Source organism: Pelophylax lessonae (genome assembly GCF_965119305.1).
Source record: "Pelophylax lessonae genome assembly, chromosome: 5".
NCBI lineage: Eukaryota > Metazoa > Chordata > Amphibia > Anura > Ranidae > Pelophylax > Pelophylax lessonae.
The window spans coordinates 72093371-72114955 of NC_138772.1; the positions used below are offsets into that span (position 1 = coordinate 72093371).

General features: G+C 45.4%; 1 protein-coding gene across 6 annotated transcripts in view; it reads left to right on the forward strand.

The window, feature by feature from the left end:
* MLLT10 (MLLT10 histone lysine methyltransferase DOT1L cofactor) overlaps nucleotides 1–21585 on the forward strand; it is a 366688-nt gene that overhangs the window by 232844 nt on the left and 112259 nt on the right. For 4 of the 6 annotated variants that reach the window (XM_082257831.1, XM_082257826.1, XM_082257829.1 and 1 more), the window contains 2 exons: nucleotides 11598–11776; nucleotides 13386–13478. In XM_082257831.1, the coding sequence (XP_082113957.1) occupies nucleotides 11598–11776; nucleotides 13386–13478 (272 nt within the window). The remainder of the gene's footprint in view (nucleotides 1–11597; nucleotides 11777–13385; nucleotides 13479–21585) is intronic. The other 2 variants (XM_082257827.1, XM_082257830.1) reach the window with 1 other exon arrangement.

Below are 21585 nucleotides of genomic sequence, written 5' to 3' on the forward strand. Positions count from 1 at the left end.
CACGTGCTCAGCGTCCTATCCAGAGGTGGTCTTTGGGAAATAGATGTGCGAGTTCTGTTAGCATTGCTGCAGAAGTTGAAAGGGTGGGGGGGTCAGCCTGTCAGTGCTTAGACCATATGCCGCACACTGCATTAAATTGGTCTGCATGGCTGTTGTCCCAGAAGGAAGCCTCTTCTAAACATGATGCACAAGAAAGTCTGCAAACAGTTTGCTGAAGACAAGCAGACTAAGGACATGGATTACTGGAACCATGTCCTGTGGTCTTATGAGACCAAGATAAACTTATTTGGTTCAGATGGTGTCTAGCGTGCGTGGTGGCAACCAGGTGAGGAGTACAAAGACAAGTGTGTCTTGCCTACAGTCAAGCATGGTGGTGGGATTGTTATGGTCTGGGGCTGCATGAGTGCTGCCGACACTGGGGAGCTACAGTTCATTGAGGGAACCATGAATGGCAACATGTACTGTGACCTAATGAAGCATAGCATGATCCCCTCCCTTTGGGGACTGGGCTGCAGGGCAGTATTCCAACAGGATAACGACCCCAAATACACCTCCAAGACGACCACTGCCTTGCTAAAGAAGCTGAGGGTAAAGGTGATGGACTGGCCAAGCATGTCTCCAGTCCTAAACCCTATTGAGCATCTGTGGGGCATCCTCAAATGGAAAGTAGGGGAGTGCAAGGTCTCTAACATCCACCAGCTCCATGATGTCGTCATGGAGGAGTGAAAGAGGACTACAGTGGCAACCTGTGAAGCTCTGGTGGACTCCCTGCCCAAGAGTACTGTAAAATAATAGTAGCCACACAAAATATTGACACTTTGGGCCCATTTTGGACATTTTCACTTAGGGGTGTACTCACTTTTGATGCCAGCGATTTAGACTTTAATGGCTGTGTGTTGTTATGTTGAGGGGACAGCACATTTACACTGTTATACAAGCTGTACACTCACTACTTTACATTGTGGCAAAGTGTCATTTCTTTAGTGTTGTCACATGAAAAGATATAAGGAAATATTTACAAAATTGTGAGGGGTGTACTCACTTTTGTGAGATTCTGTGTATATGTGTGTGTGTGTTTATGTATGTTATTACTTTCACAGTATAAATGAACCCATGACAAATTTAAAACGTATGATTTAATTTGCATCTACAGTAAAACATTTTTTCATTTTTTTTAACAAATTAATTTAACCAACTGATTTTTTATTAAAATAAAAAGTGTTGTTTTGCTTTTTTTTTTTTTTTTTTTTTTTTTTCGTCTTAGGCTCCGTTCACATGTAGGCGTTTTGGGGCGTTTTTGGGGAGTTTTTCTGCTCTAGGATCAGCTCTCAAAACGCCCAACAAGACAAATCCTATTCATTTCAATGGCCCCTGTTCACATCTGAGCGTTTTGACGCTGTAAGCAAAACGCCCAACGCTTAAAGTACATGAGCTTCTTTTTGGGCAGATTACAGGCGTTTTCCATTGGTTTCTATTCAATCAAAAAACGCCTGTAAAATCGCGGCAAAATCGCTGTTAAAAAACGCGCGAAAACGCTACGCTCAGGTGTGAATGTAGCCTCAAGGATTGGACATAGAAAATAAAATCATCAAACCAAATATGTATCACATTGTTATCTTAGGTAATGACAAATTGGTAAATAAACAGTCTGATAGTAGAAAGGTAAAATTTGCTCTAGTTTATAGGTGGTGTGAGAGCTGAACAGGGCAAATTCATCCTATACTAGATGTACTGTCAAAGGTTCAATTCACTTAAACATGAAAACGTTGCATGTAATGTGAGCCGATAATATAACGGAGGAGGGACATCTTGTCTTCCTGCTTTTCTGTTATCACACTTATGGACCAGAGTCCATATAGATCCTGTGCATTGCTTTCTCAACATTCCCTTACATTAAGAGTTCATTAACAGAGTAATGCCTAGTACACAGAATGAGAAAGTTGGGTGAAATATACCACATTTGGTGTGATCCTCTGATAGTCTCATCATTGCTACACCGCTTTCCCTGGATTTCCTGGGGAGTGAGCGGAGGGCCCAGTGATAGCTGGGTAGAGGGACAGAGCCGGTGACAGCCGGAGAACCCGAAAGTGACTCTCTCGTGTGCCGGAAACAATCTGCACAGGTCCAGAGGGGATGTCAGGTGCTGGGGGAAGTGCTCCGCAGGAAGATAACACTGTGAGGGCACCGGAGGGCTAGAAAATCAGACAACCAAGATAGTGTAAAACCATATAAACAGTAAAATCCCCAAAAAAAGGTGACGGAGACTTGTTCCAGCATACCATGTGATCTGAGGAAGGGGTTAATTACCGAAACATGTAATCTTTGAACAAGTCTCCGGCACCTTTTTTATTTCAGTTTTACCCCTCTTAAGGACCAGGCCATTTTTTGCGATACGGCACTGCGTTACTTTGACCATTGCGCAGTCGTGAGGCTCTGTACTGAAATTAAAATGGCTGTCCTTTTTTCCCACAAATAGAGCTTTCTTTAGGTGGTGTTTGATCACCTCTGTGCTTTTTATTTTTTGTGCTACAAACAAAAAGCGACAATTCTCAAAAAAAAAAAAAATTCTCTATCGTTCATTGACTGACGCAGTTCTCTCTGATTCATATCAGTAGGGTTATACTGCGCCCTACAGGAGTAGGACACTAAGCAGAAAAAAGTTGTGGCTATGCCTATGGGCAGTCCCGAAGGGTACACCCTCTCTCTTCCTGCATAGGATGTCAGTTTTAATCTGCCTAGTCAGATGACGTTATAGAAGGGTCTCACGGGGGGGGGGGGAGTGCTTTTCTTCCACAGGCTGACAAGGGTGTAAGGGCCTTTGTCGCAGCAGTTTCTTCGTCCCTCGGGGACAGTCGATGTGGCGAAGTCCTTCAGCCTCGGGTGACTCCAAACTACCCTGGTCTGGCAGACAAGAGATCGTTTTTGTTTTTTCCCAGACCTGCGGACAAGGCCTACTCGGCCTGAATGTGCGCCCTCACCCATCTGGGGGGTGTCCTTGACGATTATCAGACCTGTGGCTGGCCCGAGTCCCAGGCAATTGGGTTCAGGAGGTCATGCGGTCCAGTTGCAAGATCGAGTTTCAATCCATTTTTTTTTTTTTTTCTGGTAAGGTTTTCCCTTCCAAGGTACGGCTATCCCCGGATCGCTTGCAGTCGCTCTGTGGGGCAAATCAGGCTCTGGTTCAACGAGCTGGACCTAATGGCCCTTTGATGGTTCAGTGCGGATCAACAATTCAAGTTGGTATTGGTTGGCACGATGGTGGCTTCCCTACATCTGGGGGATTCCTGGCCTCCATAAACATCAGGCTGCCTACCTTCACATCCCGTATCGGGATGTATCAGTCCTAGTTTCCTGGCCGATCTGCTTCTCTGTTTGGTGTCCCCTACAGTGCTGATAATGGAGTTGGAAGTCACCATGAGTACTCTGGAGGAGTTTAGGTGGGTTCTGAACCTTCTGAAATCATCCCTGGTCCCTTCCATGGGACTGGACTATCTGGGCCTGACTTTGGACTCGTCCTCAGTCAGGGTGTTTCTTCCTCGGAGGGGAAAAACCTCTTGGAACTTCAGACTGCGGTTCAGCTTTTACTGTCCCGCACATGGTCGTCCCTTCGGACCTGTATGCGAGTTCTGGGTCTGCTGGTGTCATCCTTCAAGACGGTCCCTCAGGGTTTCCCCAGACGGCAATCCTTCTCGAATGGGACTAGAATCTACACTCTCTGGACTTACAGATCTAGCTAAGCCGGGTGACCAGGGGGTCTTGTTCTGGAATCCTTCCTCCTCTTTTTTCTGGAGTCCTCGGCAGGTTCTCTGCTTCGGGAGTATGGTCCCTGGAGGATCCAGGTTATCGATAACTGTCCTGGGGCTGAGACGAATCCGGCTTTGCCTAGTTCACTGGTTCGGGCACCTGTAGCTGTCCGGTGCATGTTCAATCGACTACGCCTCAACTGTGGCTTATGTCTTTTCACCAAGGGGGCACCAAGGGTGTCCCTTCATTGGGCAGAGCGACTTGTTCCGGCTCTCTCTGCTGTTTCCTTTCCAGGTGTGGAAAAATTGGCAGGCAGTTTGCCTCAGTCGACCGGCCTTGGATGCAGGGGTATGGTCCCTGCATCCGGAGGTGTTTCAGGAGTTGTACCTTCGTTGGGGACACACCAGACATGGTCCTGTTATCGTCGCCTCTACAGGATAGTGCAGAGGTCTTGGCCCACTTCCCAGGACCCTCTGGCGGTGGCACCATGGGTTCTGTCATAGGCAAGAACATTCGCTAGGTTCAACATGATTGATGCTGAGGAATTTGGCTTGGTCACCTGCGCAGGCTGACGCCAGCATGGTCGTATGAGAGTACTCATGGATGGGCCAAGGTCAGTATCAGTTGCTGTCTGCTTCTCCTCCTCTCGGGTTGCTGCGAAGAATCCTTCGCAGGATAGTGGCGGAAGGGATTTCGGTCGTTCTCGTAAAGGTACGTCGTTTGCGTAATAGAGCCGACCTGCCGCAGTAAAACTAAGGCGGCTGGTCAGCAAGTGGTTAAGGGTCTTCCATGAGATCGGAAGATGTATTTTAAAATCAGGGAGTCTGTCAAGGATAGCAGTGTGAGCTAGGGCTGAACTATAGTCGATGTGATATACGATGTAAGGCAGCCCTGCAGCTAGTTCTCCTGACTGAGCGGTGAGCAGCGGCACAGCGAACCAATCACGCGTGCCTGCACACCTGATTGGTTCGCTGTGCTGCTACTCACGACGTGATTAGTTCGCTGTGCTGTGGGGCGGAAGTGTATTGTGGGGACTGGGAGTGTGCTTCCGGTGCGAAGGAGCTGCCTGGTGGAGAGGACTACAACTCCAAGCGTTACCCCCGCTTCCCGCGTTTCCGTCTGCCCCCAGCCAGAGAGATTCCCCCTCCCTCCGGGAGAACCGACTTCACAGCCCGATCATGAGGGACAAACAGAAGAGGCGGAGGGAGTGCACGTGGGCCGAGGCCGCCAAGAAGGTACCAAATACGGAGGGGAGGCGACTGTACCATGTAGACCAGGAAGAGGCGGGTATAAATATCGCAATATATATCGTTGGGGAAAAAATATCGGTGTGATTTTTTTTTTTTTTCCCCAATATCGTGCAGCCCTAGTGTGAACCCCACATTTGCCAATACAGAAGGACAGTCTAGCACTTACCCTTTTTCAAATCCTGCATCTGCTTTCTTCTTTGAGCCTAGCAATTTGGTCTTCAGAGACCCAAAAGTCTGCACCGCCCTACCTGTATCCACTAAGGCTAATCTATGGGTGTAGGCCTTGGCTAGATGTAGGTTCCTCAGCCCTAACCATTTGGTCCCCCTTTTATCTCTTCTGAGGCAACCCTTTTTTGTGCTATTTCAAATCAATACCTGACCCCAAAAACGTGTGCACGCCATGGCTCCCATAGCCCCATTAATCATGTAGTACTGCAGTACTACATGATTAATGGGGCTATTCCAACCTTTCAGGACCTTATGCTTATATTTGGCCTGTCTAACTGGATGCTATTCTGGTACTTACAAGTATGCCATGCAGCCCAATCCTAATTTCCCAAATTATTTACAGACAGGCCCTGTGGAACATCTGTTAGGGACTAGGGATGATTGAACGGTTCGGGTCGACCATCGGTTCGACCCGAACATTGACTGTTTGAAATTCAGCCGAATTCCGAACTTTTTGCGGAAAAATTCGGAATTTGGCAACCAGAACCGACCAAAATGCAACGGGACAGGAGCTGGGCTTTAAAAGCCCTAGATTGGACCAGAAACATCAGTAAAAGCCAATTGAGGGGGCAGGAGGATGCTAGGAATGTGATTGGAGTGACTAGGGGGTCCAGAGGACAATCAGTAGTGAATACACCCCCCAGTATATAACATAGCCCTGCCAAATCTCTAGCACTGTAATACAGGGGCTGTGGAAGAGAGTGGAAGCAGTTCTGTTACTCCTGCTGCAAAAGTGTCTTTTAGCAATTATTAGTGTGAGCAAAGGGATATCTCGTGTAGTTAGGGTACTATATACTACTATAGTTATATTCAATAATCTAGTTTCTGTAGGGAAAGTGTTGCGTCAGGGTGACCGTAGTGTAGTGTAGGGTGAACTGACTCTGACTGCTATGCCAGGGTGACAGAACTCATGCATGTCAGGGTGACCGCCATAAGAAAAAGATAGTTTGTCTTAGATTTGCAGTAGAGCAGGGATGTGGCTCCGCTCCTGTCACACCTGGGCATTTTTTGTTTCGGGCGTTTTTGTTTCAGGCATTTATTGGGCTTTTTTGTGGACGTCTTTGGAGACAGGCATGACATCTGAACTTCTGTGTAGGGGTATATATATATACACACACACACATATATGTATATATACACATACACACACACATATAGGTGTGAAAGTAGCGTAACCCCATCCATGCGCTAATGAAATTATTTGCAGGGATGTGGCTCCGCTCCTATCACACTTATATGTGTGTATGTGTATATATACATATATGTGTGTGTGTATATATACCCCTACACAGAAGTTCAGATGTTATGCCTGCCTCCAAAGACGACCAAAAAATGCCCAATAAACGCCTGCAACAAAAATGCCCAGGTGTGTTGTTGCAGGCGTTTATTGGGCATTTTTTGGGCGTCTTTGGAGGCAGGCATAACATCTGAACTTCTGTGTAGGGGTATATATACACACACACACACATATATGTATATATACACATACACACATATAGGTGTGATAGGAGCGTAGCCACATCCCTGCAAATAATTTCATTAGCGCATGGATGGGGTTCCGCTACTTTCACACCTATATGTGTGTATGTGTATATATACATATATATGTGTGTGTGTGTGTGTGTGTGTGTGTGTGTGTGTGTGTGTATATACCCCTACACAGAAGTTCAGATGTTGTGCCTGCCTCCAAAGACGCCCAAAAAATTCCCAATAAACGCCTGCAACAAAAACACCCAGGTGTGTTGTTGCAGGCGTTTATTGGGCATTTTTTGGGCGTCTTTGGAGGCAGGCATAACATCTGAACTTCTGTGTAGGGGTATATACACACACACACACACACATATATGTGTATATATATATACACACATACACACATATAGATGTGATAGGAGCGGAGCCACATCCCTGCGCTAATAAAAATTCTAAGAAAAATTCTCTTTTTTTTTTTCTGGTTCTGGACATGCTACACAGCTGAAACTTCACAGGTACACTTTTTAGACCCCCCAGACACTAAATCCAAAGAAATCTATTTATTTTTTTTTTTTTTTCAATACTTTTTTCAATAATTGGCTCTATCAAAAACGACAATTTTTTAAGAACTTTTTTTTGTGTGATTAATAGTCTCTGGGGCATGACCCAGAAGCATAGGCACTTTTTAGGGGCATTTATTGGGTTTTAGGGCTTCAAAATGGTGTTTTTTGATTACCGAAGTTCGGGTCCCATCGATTTCAATGGGGTTCTGGAATCCGGACCTGAACTTTCGGGAAGTTCAGGTGTTCTGGTCGAACCGAACTTTTCAAAAGTTCGATCATCCCTATATAGGGACCTTAGGAAACCTTTCTCTTCCCTATATTCCTGCCTTTTGGTAGATTGGTAGATTTATAATGAGGAGGACTTAGAGAAAAATCTTAAATCTTTCAGACTCATATCTTTTCATGACAAACTGATCCAGATAAGGTTTTAATATAGAATATTGTACCCCCACATGCCCAAGATGTAACAAAGAAATTGGAAGACTCATGCTTGTGTTCTGCTCATGTACACACATTCAACGGGTCTTCTCAGTTATCAGTACCAGACTGCAGCTTACCTTACAACTGAATCCAATTCTGTCACTACATGATCATGAGCACCTCTGCAACTGCCGCTATATCTGCTTTAATTATGCTAAAGGAAAAATTCTCCTTCAGTGGAAATTTCAGATGCCACCCTAACTATCCTTGGGGGAATCCACTATTGCATTCATAGTACATTTTTATAGAAGTAACATATATGGCAGAAATTGTTCTCGCGAATTTGATAGTTGTGATTATGCTGGTTGAATTCATCAATGACCACTATGTCACTAATAGCGGCCCTTTCTTTACTTTGTTTGTCTCTTTGAAGTTTTGTTTCTCTCAGACATTTCTATAGCCAGGAATGTTTCTTATTTTATTTTTTATTCAATGCATTAACATCATTCTTTTCCTCTACAAGTCCCTGAAAACTCCAGTCTATTTACATAATAGACTGGATTCTGATTTCAAAATGTTTCTTGTCTCTGCATTAGCATGTCTTTACTTTTTTTGTTTGCTTTCCCTGTCCCTGTATTAAACCCAGAACCAAAAATATATTGTATTTCAGCTTACTAATCATTAGATGTGGTGGCTGCTGCTGCATTCCTTGTCCTTTTTTAGGCTTTTTTTCCCCTCTGTTTTCACCCAGTGACCTGGCCAGTATACCTCCTGTTTGAGAGTGCCCCCAATCTGGATGAAGGAGCACAGAGACAACTTTGGACAGCAGCATTTTTAATCTCGGGGGGAGGGGGAGTGTTAGGCCTAGTACACATTATGCATTCTCTTTCGTTCAACCCAGTGGGCTGACCAAAAAAACCTGAAGCGCTTGGGAGGAACAGCAGTGTGTACGGGGCTTTTGATGCACTAGCAGATTAGTATACACTAACAAACTGAAGCCAAACACTCCATCTGTCACTTTATAAGCAGTTACAGCAACAGTTTTGTTTTCTTGGGATAAGGTTTTTCATAAATTAATAAGAGCGGATTATAAGCTGCCCTGCAAGTGCTAAAATGTTTGTCTCAACTCTCTAAATGCAACATCCGCAGGACAGCCTGTTTCTTTGATAAGCACAACAAAGAAAATGAATGCAGCCACCACATCTAAGAATTGGTAAGCTACAGTATAATAAATGATTGCTTTTGGGTTTAATACCACTTTCTCTGAACATTTACAGTAACTAGAAAGGTGGAGCTTTGGGAAGCTGTTATGGGCTCATTCACATCACAGCGCATACGTTAATGTGCTGCAATTTTGTAATGTGTTGCCCTGCAATGTGCTGGTTTATGTATTTATTTTTATTTTGATCATACATGATTTATTTAGCGCTTTACAAAATGAGGGAAGACAGTACAATTACAATACAATTCAATACAGGATGAATCTGAGGGCCCTGCTCGTTAGAGCTTACAATCTAAAAGAGAGGGTCAAGTGATACAAAAGGTAATAACTGTGGGGAATGAGCTGATGGAGAAAATAAAAGTAAAGTTGTTAGGTAGAGGCAGGGTAGGCTTCTCTGAAGAGAGAAGTTTTTAGGGATTGCCTAAAAGTGGATAGAGTTGAAGATAGTCGGACAGATTGGGGTAGGGAATTCCAAAAGATAGGAGGGGCTCAGGAGAAGTCTTTGAACTCCGCATGGGAGAAGGTGACAAGGGAACTAGAGAGCAGGAGGTCTTGGGAGGAACGAAGAGAAGGATTTGGTTGGTATTTTGAGACTAGGTTAGTGATGTAGCTGGGGGCCAAGTTTTGGATGGCTTTGTAAGTTGTTTTGAATTTAATTTGTTGGGTGGCAGCCAACTTGGCAGAGAGGGTTAGCAGACACTGAGCGGTTTGTAAGGTGGATAAGTCTGGCAGCAGGATTTATGATGGACTGAAGAGGGGATAGCCTATATAAAGGTAATTCAATGAAGAGGGAGTTATAGTAGGCGAGGCGAGAGATAATAATATTTGGTTGGGTTTTTTTAGGGAAGTTTTTTACACATACACCACAGTTCAATTTTTTCTTTCTATGCTTGTTTGGATTTCCCTGTCTTAATATATATATATTTTTTCAAAGCACAATGATGCAGGACAATGATGTGAACTGGCACCACTAAAACAACATCATTTTGCCTGACCCTCTATTTTGACTGCTTTGAGCAGCTCAGTTCAATGCTAGAGAAGTAAACAGGCTCTAAGCATTAGACCAGGGAAACTGAATGGTATTGCTGGAAATGGACCAAAGTAGTAATTGTGTGCTTAGCCTCTTTAATTCCTTGTTCTTGGTGAATTATTAGTATGCATGCATTTTAGTAAAAATGTAGAAATGTAGCAGAATGTAGTACTGAGTGAATTCTTGGGCACACCCAGAGCCTTTGACCCACTTTTCACCCTCTTGGTGCAGTAGGCTTCGGAGGAGAAAAGAGAGCACATTCGACCTCCCCATCTTCCATCACACTCCGCTTTGTGTTGCTCCAAGAAGACGGATGGGTGCCAAGCTTCACACAGGCCCCATGAAAGGCTCCTACCTTTCTCCATGTCCCGTGATTGATCTGTTTTGTGCATCCCGACAGGGTTTATTCAAGTGCTGAAAACCCGTTCCATCACTCTCCCTTTTGAGTGATCTTCTCTTTTGATTTCGGTGTCCTGCTTGAGCACATGGCAGATAAATTAGAGGACCTTATGTATTTCCCAGATGGGATCAGCCTTAAGTGAGATTAAAATAAATGTGTCATTCATGCTTTAATTCATTCCTGTGGCTTGGATATTTCTGGCAATGTTTTATTTGCCACAATAATTGCTACAAGTATGGATATTTTAACATAATAAATATTTCCAGAGACTGTTGATTGTGAGCTGGTGTATCTGAGACCAATGATGTCTAAGGATTGGAAAATGATCCAGGGCCTGATGGCACCCCAATCTCAGAGCCCAATGAGATGCTTGGGCAAGAATCAGGTAATCTAGGGTTAACCCAAGGAGGTGTTGGCAAGAACTACTGGCTTCGGAAGTACGACACTCTTGAAGATATTTCAATGCTGTTTAACTTGTCCTAATGTGGAAACCACTTTGCACGAGAAGAAGTAGCTCATCACAGTAATTGCTGCTCACTGGTAAAGTCAGGGTATCTGTGAGAGTAGTAACAAGTAGATAAATTGGAGGATGATGAATAAAACTTGCTTCCATATAAACCATGTAGTAACATTTCTTATGTGGCCATAGATAAAGCACCAAGTCCAGATAAAAACAGTCATGTGTGAGTGACAGTCTAATTTAAAAGGTAAAAGCCAAAGTCTCATCAAGCCTCAAACACTAAATGGAGGGCCCAACAATTTTGATGGAAACAGGCTCAAGGTTCACATACCACCCGGAAGGCACATGAAAGCTTGTTAGGACCAGCTGTTGGTGCCCCACTTGGAAGGCACACTTCAGTGTGGTATGTAGTAATGCTGGTGCCCACTAGGAAGTTGGCCGCTCGCATAAATGTGGCAGGCCAAGGGAGATGAAGCGGCCACCGCGGCGATCCATGTCAGAGGAAGGAGAGGGACCAGGGGGGCTCTCCCTCGAAACCGATAACACCTTTCAAAGAAGCCTCGCTGTGCTGTAAGACAAAACTGTATAAATCTCAGAACCGGGTGGACAGAAATACAAATGCTTTGGCAGGTAAAGCAATTCAGCTGTGTATTTAGCAGGTTGCCTGGAGTTCAGCTTTGGTGGAGTTCCTCACCGAAAGGTTACCTAGACCATGTAAATGATAATGTCACATGAACTTGTGTGTATTTGAATTGCTGGAGTATTTCTTAGTTTACTTAATGTAGTAAGTATTTTTTCCTCTTCACACAGGCATTTACAACAGCAGTGATGTAGCGGCATCCATTCCCAATGCCTTGTCTGGATCCAGCACCCCTGTCTCCAGCTCCCATATGTCACAGTATGCTGCCAATTATCTTCAGCCAGGAGGAGCCTCGTCCCCATTACCCTCCTCATCAACTGCTGCTCCCGCCAGCATTACTACAACTCAGGTAAGCAGCATTGGAAGGTTTGCAAGTGTTGGCTTGTTTAAAGACGCAATGCAGGGATAATTCAAGATGTCATAATTTACTTTATCACGTTGTGTATGGATATTTACTAGATATTGATTTGCTCTTAATATGTTTCAGCAATGTTTCCAGTGGTAGGTGTCATCATCTGATTCTTAGGACTGACACTTGCTCTTTGTACAGTGATGTGCCTGCCCTAAAATGTTGTCTGGGGTGTGCCCTGCCCTGATGTCCTTTCCAGGGCCAGATAGGCAGGCCCCGCACTGGCAGGTTCTCTTCAGTGTTTCGTCTATAGCCAAAACTTTTTTTTTTTTTCCTCACTTTGGTTTAACCTTCCCACCCCCTCCAATAAACCCATTACCTGGGTCTTTACACCGCAAATTGGGACGAACTTTCAGATCATGTGATCACTATAATTGGCAGTCACAGTGGTCACATGATTAAGAGCCTATCTGGTTGGCTCCCATTCATAATTAGAGACTGGGAGCTGTCTCTGATGGCTCCATTACTGAGCTGGGAGCGCTTACAAAAAAAACCTTGGCCTCCATGAACGCATGTGTGAAGCCTACCCTCCTTCCTGTACAACATATGTGTTATATGGTTGGCAAGAGGTAAAGTAGTTAATGGTTTAAAGTCTCATCTTTTGTATCCCATTGGGGGTTTTCCCTTTATTTCTTGTCCTGTAGACACAGCAGGAAGTAAGGGAAAATCCTCTTAGACAGTTGTCATCACAAGTATCTACATCGGTAGATTTCTGCTTTATTCCTTATCTTGGTGTTTCTTAACTGGGGTTCCATGAGAAGTCCCCAGGGGTTCATCCTCAATTCACTATTGTGGCGAATGTATATATGCCCAATAGGGAATTCAATGTGCACTGAAGGGAGTACTGTCAGGTCGTATTGATACCTGATGCCTCCCCTGTAGTTCCACCTGCTGTGACATCACTGCAGAGGGCAGAGGGGAAGAGCGTACAGTGTGTCTTCCTCCCTTATCAGCGACTATAGATTCCAGCAGGCACGGAATGTTGTAGCAAGCTGTACTTCTACTAATCCTAACTGTACTCCGTTGATCCCAGCTGGCTCTCCACTACTGTCCATCCCAGGCACTTGTGTGTGACATCACCTGGGATGGATAAGAGAGGAGAGCTGCAGGGATCAACAAGCCAAAACAGACATGTAACAGCAGCTTTCCTGAGCAGCCCTGCATGTGTAAGTAATTAAACATTACAACACTTTCCTATGCCCTGCCCTGGTTACTCCCCTGTGCTCTGCCCTGGTTACTCCCCTGTGCCCTGCCCTGGTTACTCCCCTGTGCCCTGCCCTGGTTACTCCCCTGTGCCCTGCCCTGGTTACTCCCCTGTGCCCTGCCCTGGTGACCCCCCTGTGCCCTGCCCTGGTGAACCCCCCTGTGCCCTGCCCTGGTGAGGTAACCCCTCCCCCTTGGCCCTGCCCTAGTGACCCTCCCCCTGTGCCCTGCCTGGTAAAACGCCCCCCCCCCCATGCCCTGCCCTGGTGACTCCCCTGTGCCGTGATCTGGTGACCCCCACCCTCCCACTGTGCTCTGCCCTGGTGACACCCCTGTTTAATTTCAGTTGAAGATGAAATTCGTGTGTGCATATCCCAAGTTCGACCCAGAATTGAGCATCTGTGCGGAAAAAAGCCAGCCCAAGTTTTACATTAAGGAAGTAAGTTTTAATATTTATTCTGTTATTGAATGTTATTTCTAAAAATACTTCTTGTTAAATTAAAAGTTTGAGAAACACTGCCTTATCTGGTGGCAGCCTAAAATTTTTGATTCATCACTTATTTCCATTTCCAGTTACCATGTCCAGCAACACAGAGAGTAAATCCCATTTTCTCTTTCGTCTATTGAAGGACACAGCACGATGATTATACTGCACCCTACTGGAGTAGGACACTAGGCAGGGAAAAAAAGCTTGAGCACGCCTATGGGGCAGTCCCTGGGGGTATACTCCGACTACCTGCTATAGGTCTTCAGTTTTTTTTCTGCCTAGACATTTTTTTCTGCTCTGGGGCCCCCGTAACCGGCTGCGGGGCCCAACAAGTGTCTGCTCTGACGGCGGTCCTGGAGTCTTTGGTGTCCAAATTAGAATTAGTCCTGGGCACACGGGCTAGCATAAAGCGCCCCCCACCTTCACCTGCTTCTTCTGTCTCCTCGGATCCAGAGTCTGAATCGGCTGCCACGGACATAAGTTACCCTTTGGGGTCTGCGTCCTCAGATAGTGAGGATGGTTCCTCTGGTCCTCTAGCTGCACATGAAAAGGCACTAGTGGATGCACTGATTGGAAGTTGATTTTGGGCCATCCGCTTGCTATAGGTCACCTGAAACCGAAATGAATAATTACAATTTTTTTTTACTTACCTTTTAATTGCAGAAAAATATACTCACCTTTCTTCCACTTCCTGCCGCGGCCCTCGCCGTCACTTCCGCTTTGCAATGATTCCTGGGAGCTGAACGTCATCGCTCCCAGGAATCAATGCACCGGCCCCGACATCAGTTCCGGTTCAGGCGCGTCATACCTTGCTAAACAGCTTCTGGGCGTTCTTCATCTGTGTCCGCCATTCCTTCCACAGGTCGTTTCTGATTTTCATCTGAGTGAAGACATTGTTTTGCTCTCCCTGTGTCCCAAGCCTAAGCATCCTAAGGAAGTTGCTTTGCACTCCTTGGATGTGGTTCAGCCAATAAAGGTGTATCTGGCAGCTACGGAGTCTTTTTGGAAGTCAGACTCAATATTTGTCCTCACGGATGGACTTCGCAAAGGGCTGGCTACCTCGTCTGCGACCATTTCCAAATAGATCAGACAGACTGTGGTTCAGGCTTATTCTGTTAAGGGTCAGGTTCCTCTTTTCCCTGTCAAGGCGCACTCTACTCAGGCACTTAATGCCTCCTTGGCCTTCCGCCGCCTGGTCATCTGTACACACAGTCGCTTAACGTGGATGTGTTGGCATCTGCGGATGGTTCCTTTGGCCGCAAAGTTTAGCAAGCTGCTGTTTAGAGGACTTGCCCACTTTTTAGGGTGTTTTTTCAGGTGAGCCCCTGTTGACATTTGAGCTCCAAGTTACCTGGTTGGCTAGGTTTAGCCTTGGGGAAGTTGTTTTGTTCTGCTGTTCCCACCCCTCATGCTTGTCACTGCTTTGGGACATCCCTACTGTCAAGAAGATGAAGTGCTGTTTCCGCCAAGGAACGAAAGAGAAAATGGGATTTTTGACTTACCGTAAAATCCATTTCTCTGATGTTCATTGACAAGACACAGCACCCGCCCCTCTATGGAGTTGGGTTTTTTTTCTTCTGACACTGCTTGTTACAAAACTGAATACCTATAGCAGGATATGGGAGTATACCCCCAGGGGCTGCCCCATTGGCATGCTCAAGCTTTTTTTCTCTGCCTAGTGTCCTACTCCTGTAGGGGGCAGTATAACCCTATGGTCAAGAAGATGAAGTGATGTGTCCGCCAATGAACATCAGAGAAATGGATTTTACGGGAAGTCCTAAATCCCATTATATGCCACACAATTTATAATAAAAAACATTGTTTTGGCTTTATATGGCTATGGCAACTTCTTTATTGATATGCATTTTAGGTAGCTTTAAGTGACTTCTGTAATTGAGTTATTCACCTTCCAAGTGTTAAGCATGCATGCAGATTTGCAGCTTTGCTTCACTGGCTGCATACTTGTTTCATGTTCATGACAAGCTTGTTGCTTCGCAACATTTAAGTTTTCATTTTTTAACTTTAACTTGAATAAACATACCATTCGGTGCCGTGCAGTGTACCTGGTTATTGCCTGTTGCATAAAAATATACCCATGCGGTCTTTTTATGCAGTGTATGATGTGTATCTGGCACATAGAAGACAATTGTTTTCTATGTTTACTTGTGTTGAACCTCCGTTTTAATCTTTGCATTTCAGTGCTGCTTAATGGATGGGGCAGAAATGAGCCATAAACTATTAGGAACAGACTTCGTCATGGTCTTTGCTGATATTTGAGAATTAATTAAACCATAGTACAAACATCTAGAGAGATGCATGAGGGCTTGGATTAAAGTTATTTTATTGCTTGTAAATAGTTTAATGTCCATAGTCACAGCACTGATGCACTTTAAAGTGTGACTAAACCCACATCATCAAAAAAAACATCAATAAATGCTGTATTACATGCTGTTAATACTCGCTCAGACACTATGTGATTTATTTTCTGTATGCTGCAAAAAACCTGATTGATTCTGCTGCTCTTTATCTCCACCTTCTGTCCATGTCCCCAATTCAGCTAGGGATTTGGCACATGCTCCATTTTCAGTGAGGGCCTATGCTGAGCATTTCCTCCCTATCACATCTAAACCGCCCATGTGACTATAGAGTCACACATGTGGGCGTATACACAGTGGTAAATGACAGCCCACTCCCCCCCCCCCTCCTCCATGCCCACTAACCAGCCTAACACAATGGGGGCAGGATATTACAGGGGCATGACACAGCCTGTAACTGGCAGAAATCTACCCACACCATGTTTTTACCCCAAAAAAAGAAAGATTTGATTTCAAATATATATTTGTATGACAATTTAACATAGTTTATTGATATTATTTATTTTTTACTCTCTATTCCAAAGGCTGTTTGTTTTTTTTGTTTTTTAAACATGTGACCAACAGCAGCTGCTCCTCTTGCTTAGGTTTCTCTGGGAAAAAGCTGGGTCACGTGACAGCTGTATATCGATTAAGAGAGAGGTGTGTATATATATATACATATATATTAGGGCTGGGCGATAAGTCGATTTAATCGATTTATCGATTTTTTAGTTTGAAACTATTTTTTTTTTCAAACTCGAGTTTTTTGTACAATTGTTTTTTTTCGCCTTTTTCCGCTTGTGCAGCCAGCCCCCGCGTAACTGCACACACCCTGGGGCTCCAGCCACCTCTTAGTCCGCCGCACAGGAACCGAACTCCCCAGGTAGGATAGTACCTATCCTATCACAGCCCCTGGCCTGTACAGACGCACTGCCCGCTTCCTCTCCCGGCAGCTGACGTCCCTTCCAGGCCGGGGAGTTCTCTGTACCTATCACAGCGCGCCGCAGCCCCTGTACAGACGCACCGCCCGCAGCTGACGTCACATCCAGGCGCGGCGGTGGTCCGTTACCGGTGAGTTCGGTTCCTGTGCGGCGGACTACGAGCTGGCTGGAGCCACAGGGTGTGTGTAGTTACGCGGGGGCTGGCTGCACAAGCGGAAAAAGGCGAAAAAAACATTTGTACAAAAAACTCGAGTTTGAAAAAAAAAAATAGTACTTTCAATTTAAACTAAAAAAGGTGACCGGTTACTGGGGCGTTCTGTTCTCTGTACCTATCACAGCGCAGCCCCTGTACAGCCCGCAGCTGACGTCACATCCAGGCGCGGCGGTGGTCCATCAGAGTCAGACACACATATACAGCGCTTCTCCTTCTCCTCAGTCCTCCCTCCACACACTGAGCTCTCCTCCCTCCCCGCTCAGCGCGATATGAGCCAGCCCCCGCGTCTTCTTTTACTGTCTAATGTCTAGTGACTATCTGATGTCTGCAGTAATTTTTTAAGTGCATTGAAAAAAAAATCGAATCGAAACTCAAATTTTTCTTTAAAAATCGAAGATTTTTTTTAGGCAAAATTGCCCAGCCCTATAAGATAGATAGATAGAGATATATATATATATATAGATAGATAGAGAGATATATATATATATATATATATATATATATATATATATATATATATATATAGAGAGAGAGAGAGAGAGAGAGAGATATAGATATATATATTATAATTTTTTTTATTAAAATAATTACAATGCCATCATCCATATAGAGAAGTAGAATAGTGAATGAAAATTAAACAGTCTGTGTTTAGTAGCACTTTAAGATCAGGTTTTTTTTTTTTTTTTTTTTTTTTTTTTTGCATTGTGGTGTAAGGCAGGTGCATTCTAGGCATGCATTTGAAATGAGTGGCACCACAGCATACTGATGTGTGCCTAGTGCCATAGTGCACACATTTATCCAGCTTGGTAATGGAAACTGGCACTAAGGCCTAAACATCATTGAAAGATTTTATTTTCTCTTTTGTTCATTGACGGACACAGCTCCTGGTATTAATAACTATTGGGTAATACTGCCCCCTACTGGAGTAGGACATTAGGCTGGGATCTTTTGGTCCTCGCAACATTTTTAGATCTTTGAGAACTTTTTCCTCCTTGATTTTTTCTGGTGAGATCTTTTAAAAACTGCCGGCCTGGGCGACGAGCTGGATAATCTAGATCCAGTGGTTACCCCAGTCTGGCTAGCGAGTGGACAAGGCTCCTTCAGCATGAAGGTGTGCCCTCACCCGTATCAGGGGTTGGGGGGATGTCCTCGCTGGTTTCTGGACCCGTGGACTTCCCTAGTGCAAAATGAGTGGGTCCCCAAAGTCATTCGGTCTGGCTGCAAGATCGAGTTTAGCTCTTGTCCCCCGGCAAGGTTTTTTCCTTCCAACTTGCGCCTGTCCCCAGACCGCTTACAGGGCCTGTTTGGGTTGTACAAGACCTGTGTCTTCAAGAGGTGATTGTCCCCGTTCCAACTTTGGATTGTTTTCAGGGTTTTTACTCAAACCTGTTCACAGTCCCCAGGAAGGAAGGCAAAGTGCGTCCAATCCTAGACCCCAAGACGCTAAACGGCTTTGTGCAGGTACAGAAGTTCAGCATGGAGTCCATTCAAACGGTGGTTGCATCCCTGCGTCAGGGTAATTTCCTCGCCTCTATCGATAGCAAGGATGCCTACCATCACATTCCAATATGTGCCAGTCACCAGTGTTTTCTCTGCTTTTCTGTGGGAGAGGAGCATTATCAGTTTGTGGCGTTACCTTTTGGTCTTGCCTCTGCTCCTCGGGTCTTCTCAAAAGTGTTAGCCTCAGTGCTAGCCTTGCTACGTCAACGGGGGGATCGCGGTTCGGGGCTATTGGACAATCTACTTCTGTTAGCCGAGTCTCCCTCTGCTCTGAGAGACACCTTGGAGATCACAATCCAGACTCAGTGGGAGTTCGGCTGGATTCTTAACTTTTAGAAGTCTGCTCTGGTTCCGTCCACGAAGCTGGACTATCTGGGCCTGACTCTAGACTCGGCCTTAGCCAGGGTGCTCCTTCCTCTGGACAAACTCCAGAATTTGCAGGCTGAAATTTAGTCTCCTGCTGTCCAACAGATGGTCATCCCTTCAGACTTGCATGCAGGTGCTGGGCCTGATGGTGTCTACCTTTTTAGAGGCGGTTTCCGTTTGCGCAGTTCCATACGAGGTCCCTGCAAAGGGAGATGCTGACCAAATGGGACAAGACTCCGCAGTCTGTGAAATATCCGATCCGGCTTAGTCAGGGAACGAGGGAGTCCTTGATATGGTGGCTTTGTTCTCTTGTGCTTCAGCTGGGAAAATCCTACCTCCCCTTGTATTGAGCAAGACGGATGCCAGCCTGTCTTGCTGGGGAGGCATCCTCGGCAAGTATTCTGCTCAGGGGATCTGGACGCTGGAAGAATCCAGACTTACCAATCAATGTCTTGGAACTCTGAGGGATCAGACTGTGCCTGGATCATTGGACGGATCGTCTTCAGGGTTGTCCAGTGCGCAATCAATCGGACAATGCCACGGCTGTGGCTTATGTCAATCACCAAGGGGGCACAAGAAGTGTCCTGGCAGCTCTGGAGGTAGCAGGCATTCTAAGGTGGGCAGAACAATTTGTTCCAACCCTCTTCCCCTTACACATTCCCGGGCTGGAAAATTGGCAGGCGGATTATCTCAGCCGGCAGGCGTTAGACCACGGGGAGTGGTCTCTTCATCCGGAGGTTTTTCATCAGCTATGTCTCCGGTGGGACTCTCTTGCAGTGGATCTGTTGGCGTCTCGGGTCAACAGAAAGGTGCAGGGGGGTTTGTGTTTTGTCAAGGACTCCTTTGGCAGACGACACAGGCACGCTGGTGGGGTTAGTTTCGGCTGATTTATGCCTTCCTTCTCAAGCTTCTGCCTAGACTTCTACGCAGGATTGAGGCAGAAGAGATTCAGGTCATCTTAGTGGCTCCAGACTGGCCTCGCCAGGCTTGGTACGCTGATCTGATGCGGCTGATCGCCGACATTCCTTGGAGGCTTCCTCTCAGGGAGGATCTTCTGTCCCAAGGAGTGATCTTCCATCCTGTTTTACATTTGCTGGCTTTGACAGGTTGGCTGTTGAACGTTAGATGCTGAAGGATAGGGGTTTATCTGAGTCGGTGATTCCTACCCTGTTAAAAGCTAGGAAATCTACTTCTAGGAAGCTTTACCATCGTACGTGGAAAACTTACATTGTGTGGAGTGAGTCTCTTGGGGGTACGTCTCACTCCTTCTCGGTAGCTCGGAACAGAAATTGGCCTTGAGTACCATCAAGGGCCAGGTGTCAGCTTTGGCTATCTTCTTCCAACAACCTTTGGCCACACACGCTATGGTGCGTACGCGTACCTTTCTTCAGGGTGTCTGACATTTGGTTCCTCCAGTGTGTGCTGCGTTGCCGCCTTGGGATCTTAATTTGAAGCTTTCATAGGGTGGTTCTTTCTTTGTTCCTTCCAAAGGTTGTCTGGGATTTTTATTTGATTGAAGACATTGTGTTGCTTTCCCTGTGTCCCAGGTCTAAACATCCAAAGGAAATTGCCTTGCATGCCTTGGATGTGGTCCAGGCAGTTAGGGTGTACCTGACAGCTACAGAGTCTTTCAGGAAGTCAGACTCTCTATTTGTGCTCACGGATGGACCTGGAAAAGGGTTGTTCGCTTCCCCTGGGGATCATTACGTAATGATTAAGCACAAGATGTATGTGTGAAACGCGTCTACGAGACTTCATGTTGGTGTCTTTGGTGTCATCACTTGCAACATTTTGGAATTAAAGGTATTTGAAACTTATTGGAATCCCTGGATGTGCGGCTATTTCTTTTTCTACAAGATAAAAAGCCTTCTGACTTTACAATCCCTTTAATGACTGCCTGCAAGCAGATGCTGTTTGTTGCTATGCTGCACATGAATACATTTGAAGACTTCTTTAACTCCTTTCCAACCGCCCGCCGCAGATGTACTGCGGCAGGCAGCCGCTCCCAGTCAAATCGCCGTAACTGTACGGCGCTCGCTCTCAGGAGTCTAGGGGCGCGATCCCGCCCCCAATCGTCAGCGGGGAAGCCGATGCGTGTGTCGGCCGGCTCCTATTGCCGTATGACACCCGTGATCGTTCCCCACTGAGAGTGAAGGACGGTCGGCTGTTGTAAAAACAGCCGACCGTCCTTCTCCCTGGGAGGATCAGAGCCCATGTGATCCTTCTATATAGGATCACATGTCTCTATGGTCATCTCAGAAGCCATGCCCCTCCCTCAGTTAGAATCACTCCCCTAGGCTCACATTTAACCCCTTGATCACCCACAGGGTTATCCCCTTCCCTGGCAATGGCAATATTACAGTAACAGTGCATAGTTTTAGCACTGATTACTGTAGTAATGTCCCTGGTACCTCCAAAAGTGTCAAAAATATCAGTTAGGGTCCGATCCGTCTGTCACAATGTCGCAGTCCCACAAAAAAATCGCAGATCGCCGCCATTACTAGTAAAAAAATAAATAAAAATGACATAAATCTTTCCCGTAGTTAGTAGAAGCGATAATTTTTGCACAAACCAATCAAAATACGCTTATTGCTAGTTTTTTTGATTTTTTAATTTTTTTTTGGGGAATGTCATATAGCAGAATGTGAAAAATATTGTTTTTCTTTCAAAATTGTCTTTTTTTG